Here is a 6,526-nt window from a genome sequence, read left to right on the forward strand (position 1 = left end):
CTTTGGAAGGGGTACGTAAACTTTTTTTGTTTGTTTTGGGTTTAGCGCCATTTTTCAAAAAAAAAAATCAGTTATGTAAAGGCGCGCAGTTAACCTAACCAGTGTTCCTGGATTCTATACCAGTATTAACCTGTTCTCCTCGACTAACAAAAATGCCAACTTCTCCACATGGATCAGAGATAGAGTATGAATGGTCTCATTAACAATTTGTCATGGAGGATATACATGCACCAGTCCTGGCATGGGGATCCAACTAAACTTAATTGTTTTTACCTTGTCTGACTTATAAACTGCATCCCACTGATCCGGTGTATCATAGTACAGCAATATATGTTGTGGACCATATGTCTGAAAGTACAGAACAGAAAATAATATATGTTGTGAAACCTACGTATAAATTTAGACAAGACAAAGTAATATATGTTTATGAAATAAACAAGACAAAGCAATATGAACATTATGTGTTATGAACCATACGTATGAAATATATATGAGAGAGTGAGTGAGAGAGAGAGAGAAAGAGAAATACAACAAATGCTGGTAGCATTCCTAAATTGATGGAAAAAGGTCTGTGTTGTGAACAATATATCTAAATTTTAAACATATGCATGGCTTTCTTCCATATATTCTTCACGACTGGATTTACTATGACAGGCCATACTAAAATGTGTTCTTCACATGCAACTGACAACACTGCAACGCACTAACACAGATCAGGTGTAGAGGTCATACATGGCAATTATACTGCCATTGGGTCACACAGTCTGACACAGAACCTCTAGACTGTGGCGAGTCTCGTGCACTACCTATTGTACTTTAATACTACACTGAATAAGTACATTTTATTTTTTTAGACTTAACTTTTGATCTACCAAGGGTTGTATAAAACACATTTAATAAGTGAGTTAATCCAAGGAAGTATTAAACAGATTATTAAAATTGAATAACAAACTTGGAACTATTTTTGTTTCACCTATATTTGCCAAAATATCTGGCCAGCTACATGTATAAAATTAAATAACCTTAAATGCTGGCAAGGGTGATTTGAGGTCAATATATTATAACCAGTCTACTGTGACAAACTGGCATTAAAGAAATGTTCTACTTATTTATTTATTTGGGTTTTACGGCGCACCAACACAGTATAGGTTATATGGTGCCAAACAGGACTACAGGGTTTGGTTCCAAATCTCATTTACATCGAAATAAAAACATGAGGTATGGAATCAAAATTTGCATACCTGCTGGAATCACAGAGTTACTGCAAATGTTCTGACTGATATTTAAAAGGAAGACTTTCAAGGAAATAGTCATAACTTGAGCAATTCTGGTAACAAACTGGCTTTCAATGGCACAAAATAGAGGTCTACATTTGAAATGGTGTTCAAGCTTTTAAGAACCAACATGTAACATAACATTAAAGGGGAATATATGCCACATTTGAAAACTGTTCTTTCTAGAAACAGTCTAATGAAACATTAAAACTGGCATAAAAATTGAAAATTGGATCAAATCAAAAAAGATCAAGCCATTGTCATGAAATGGCAGCCATTTTGGACAAAATAGGACATCATAGCTCAGAAAATATAAAACATCACAATATCATTTGAAATTTAGTTGGAATGTTAAAGAGTATACACTGAATTAAAGTTACACAGTTAATTTTATTCAACATAACTTTGCCAAAAATACCATATTTGGTAATCGAAATAATGATGCTATCAATGTGCCATAGGTTACAATAATAACTAGCTCTCTCTGAATATGTTGCATAATCCCCTTTAAGAATGCAAGCTATACTGGTTAGTACTTATATCTGATAACTTCCTTAATGTTAAAAAGGCTTGAAGAAGATTTAAAACAAGAAAAGATAAGGTACAATATATCTCAAGAATTTACAAAACTGAAAAATATTTCAGCAAGACTAAAGTTCACTGTTTCTAAGAACTGGTTAACATTAAATTTTAAGAATACTTGTGAAACAAACAGGATTATTTTTGTAGTATTTATTTTCTGAATTATGGACAGTAAGCAAACACAGCAAAAATAAATCCTTTGTGAACATTTTTGATTTAATAGTATTCCACATAGATCCAGTGTACCATTGTTTAAGTCTCAAAATACGGTCTAACTGTCATTTTACAAACTCATTCAGTAAAAGAACAAAGCAATTAGACAGAAAAGTGGTTGAAAAAAAATCCTAAATTTCCCATTTTTGAGCATTTTCTTGCAGAATTGGTATTTTAATCACAGTTTTACAATTTCAGAATGAATCCTGCAGGAAAAGTGACGTTTTTTTATGTTAATTAAAACAATGGCCGTCCCACATCGTTCTGATGACAGCTTGTATATGAGAAGAATTGGAACCAACGCTTTACTGCTGCATGATCCTAAAAGGCAAAACTTAAGTTTTACAGTATCACTGTGATTCCAGCTTTGATTCCATACCTCATATTTTCATTGAGATGTAAATGAGATATGAAAATTTTTAGTCCTTGTATAGCACCATATAACCTGTAGTACTGTGTTGGTGTGCTGTAAAAACCCAAATCAAATCAAATAATGGCAAGCTTGCTTTCCACCAAATCATGGTAAATATTTTTAAAAAAGAAGGCCCAGGAAAAAGTGATGTTCTCGAAAGATGAGTAAATGAGCTCTTAAGTAGCTGTAATTTATAACATGTAAATAAAGATTTTTTTTGTTTGTACTTTTTCAATGACGGAATGAAACCATGTTTTTTTTTCATTATGCCTACAGTCACAAGTCTTCCTGTTTGAATAAATAATGGCAAATAAATCAAGTATTCAAAGTATGACCATGTCCTTATAAATCAATACCATATTGAATACTATTGATTTCAGTCCTTCGTCTCCACATCAAACTAGTATTACTTAGCAAACACATTTGATATCAGATCATTTATCAAAATATTTTTACAACAAATGACTATATTTTCACATTTTTAAATAAGAAATTTAGCAGTCAATAAAATGTCCATTAATTTATTGTTAAATAGTACACTGGATCATAAAATTTCATAAACACTATGTAAATGACCATTATTCACTTCATTTTTTTTCGATGAATAATTATTTCTACCAGAGAGTGTAGTATTGCACAAAGGAGGGTGGATGCATCTGATTTATATAAGGGCATGCAAAATTATTCAAATTTTTCATCTCATTAAATCTGAAAGTTCCATCTTGAAAACTTAATTTCAGTTTTTTTCTAATTTCCAAAGTTCTTTTATCAGCGCAGAATAAATTTTCTTGGTCTACAATGTACCCTGACCAATTTACGCTGTACAGAGTACAATTATAAAAAGTTAAGTATAGTTTTCCATCACAAGTTGAGTAATGACAACAGGTTTCATGTGTCAGAACAAATGGCTAAACTTAGTGAGTAAAATGATTTTAATACAAACCACATGATCATATTTTAAAATTCCATATGATCAAACTTCAAATTATCATGAAAAAAGTATTATATTACACAGACCAGTATATATATTTTAGTATGTTTGCCAATCCTGTTTTTTGAAGGGTTACCTTTTCCCAGAAAAGAGAGTAAATGCCATATTTATTTTTCAAATGTTCATCAATAAGCTAAGGACAAACAATAACATTTGGCAATTTCTGCACAATTACACCATATGCAATTTTGGGATTCTGCAGTTGGTTGCATGTATTAATTAGGTTAGCAGCTTAAGACTGCTGAAATAGCATTAGGAGAACACATAATCGAAAGAAAATTGTCAAATGAGCCCCACCATGAGAAAACCAACATAGTGCGTTTGCGACCAGCATGGATCCATTCCAGCATGCGCATCCGCGCAGTCTGGTCAGGATCCATGCTGTTTGCTAATGGTTTCTCTAATTGCAATAGGCTTTGAAAGCGAACAGCATGGATCCTGACCAGACTGCGCAAATGCCCAGGCTGGTCTGGATCCATGCTGGTCGCAAATGCACTATGTTGGTTTTCTCATGGTGTGGCTCATTAATGTCATAACAGACCCATTACCTCAACATAGACGATTCTCACTAAGCAATTTTGCCATTGGTCAATTTTGAAAAAAAAAACAGCCAATCAGAGGCTGGAGCTTTCAGACTGGTCTCTGAGTTGATTTTTATAACTTTAAAACATAAATTAAAGCAATATATTTCCAAAATTGATTTGCATTTCACACTGATTCTTTGGCACAGGATCATGCTACAAGAGTATATGGATTTGATAAATAGAACTTGAGAAGTAAATACTTACAATGGGATACTCAAAAGTAAATCTCAGGGTGCCCTTGGCCGACAGAAAGCAAAATCTTGTGATAAACTCCCAGTCCTGCAAATATAATAAATGCATACTTTAATTAATACAGGGTTCAAATTTAGACAAGCGTACTAGCTAAATGCTAGTGGAATTTTAAAATAGCTACTGGGTTTGAAATGTACTAGCTAATTTCAGCCAGTCAATAATATAACAAGCAAATATCTTCAGAGCTTTAATAAAGTTTAATTGTTTTGAAGGTACATATTTTTCTTCATGAAAGAAGTTATCATTTATGTTTATGATATTTTATTGTTCAACAAAAATGGCACAAGCTATTTTAAGCTAAAAGAAAATATTTTTTTGTGACTGGCTACTAACAGAGATCAATCAGTAAGTTTTGGCCAGTAAAATAATAATAGAGTAAATATTATTATTTTATTAACTTTAGCCGGTAGCTTTTCATTTTAGCTAGTGACCAAAAAGGCACTAGCTAATTTCAGCTAGTACAAACTATTGTTAAATTTGACCCCTGTAATACATAAGGGTATGGTTATTTCCTTTAGCTTACACTCATTTATTTCAGGTCAATAGTAAATGAAATATTCTTCAAGTCTTTCACATGGGTACACAGCAGCAGGTTTCCAACCCAACACTATGACCAACACTAAACTGTACAGGGTTCACATTCACCATGTTTTAAAATACTGTATATTCCCAAATATTAAAATGCCCTTCCTCTTATAAACACTCCCATATTTTCCAAAAAAAAAAAATTTCACTCAGTATAAGTCATAAGTGAACACCAGCACTATGGTAGTGCTACAGTTGTTCAAATTCATTGGTCTGCACTGGTCACTATTCAGTTAGTAAATTTTCAGTGAAACTCCCTTTGAATAAGAAATGGTACTGCCCAAATTGAATGATGGACCAGTCCATTTTAGAAATTTAGCAGGGTAAAGGTTAAAAGTAGAATTTATAGTTCATATTTACTGACAAATATCCCTATTTTGCAAACTCTAATAACCCTTTATCTACTGTATCTAAATAAAATGACCAACATTTAATAACCAGAAGTTATTTTCATCTTTAAATGCTTAGATAGCAGTCCTCTTGAAACTTTTCAAATAAAAAGGTTTGTTTTATAAAGGAATAATCAAGGAATATTCGTATTAAAGTTTACACAAAAACTAAATATAGTCAAACCTGCCTTTAAAGATGATCCTTGGTAAATGAAAAAGGTTGTCTTTGTTAGGTGGTCTTCACAGGTAAATTTACATTATACATTATCAAACAGGAAGAGAAAAACGTGCCCTTTTTAATTACCGGTAAGCAGGTTTTATAGTAGTCAATCTGACTAAAGTACATCTACAGTTAACGCTATGCTTTGGATCTGAAGACGTGCTACTGATAGCCTTGTTCTGACTACCCTTCCGCTAGCCAATCAGAGCCTTGCTTTCAACATTTTGAAAGTGAAAGTAGAAGTTTAAAAAATCTATATTTAGCCTGGGTTTTTCATGTTTACAATTCTTATGACGACCATATCATGACTGCGCCCTCGTGTTTTGAGAGGAATCATATGTTGCGGTATGGACTTGGTCAGGCAGCCGGTTATAGCTCAGTCGGCAGAGCACTCGCCCTGTGAGCGAGGGGTCCCAGGTTCGAGCCCCAGACTGACTGCATATTTTTCTCACCCTATGATATTTGACGCTATTTTGATGGTTCAGCCAAATGCTTGTTGAAAAGAGTCGTCTGATTGGTTCAAATAAAAACAGATCTGCAAAAATAAAAATAGCAATATCGGAAATCTAAATATACAGAAAGATGAATGTGAATGGGTCATCCTCAGATCTTTGTTTAGAAGATTAAGTACTTTAGTCAGATTGTACAGTAGTGGCCTTTATGTCTGACATGATATTCATCGCAGGTTTAACTGTGTAATAAGACATTGTTTTTGAAGATTTTGGTAACAAATTATACATGTAATTCATTTTAACAAAAACTCTTCAAAGAAGTTCTGGACATAGAATACTGTTATTCATGCCCCTATTTCTAGGATATACATGTCACAAACTTAAATTTTTCACCTGTATACAACCTGCCCAATCAATGTTTTACTTAACAAGTGAGGCTATTCAAAACTACTAAAATCAATTTTTAGAAAGGCTTGTTAAATCATGTAACATCATTAAAAAATTTACAAATAAAACTTGCTCTTTCAGGTAAAGTTACACAAAGCACCCGAGGTCATATTCCTTTTGGTTAC

The 6,526-nt window shown here is 32.9% G+C and overlaps 1 protein-coding gene across 2 annotated transcripts in view; it reads right to left on the reverse strand.

Annotated features, from left to right (window-relative positions):
- Positions 1–6,526, reverse strand: part of LOC123561782 (transmembrane protein 145-like) — a 72,715-nt gene that overhangs the window by 63,130 nt on the left and 3,059 nt on the right. For both annotated transcript variants that reach the window (XM_045354379.2, XM_045354380.2), the window contains exons 2-3: positions 4,261–4,335; positions 274–348 (exon numbers count right to left, since the gene is read on the reverse strand). In XM_045354379.2, coding sequence (XP_045210314.1) covers positions 274–348; positions 4,261–4,335 — 150 coding nt within the window. The remainder of the gene's footprint in view (positions 1–273; positions 349–4,260; positions 4,336–6,526) is intronic.

Source organism: Mercenaria mercenaria, chromosome 10 (assembly GCF_021730395.1).
Source record: "Mercenaria mercenaria strain notata chromosome 10, MADL_Memer_1, whole genome shotgun sequence".
NCBI classification, from domain to species: Eukaryota; Metazoa; Mollusca; class Bivalvia; order Venerida; family Veneridae; genus Mercenaria; species Mercenaria mercenaria.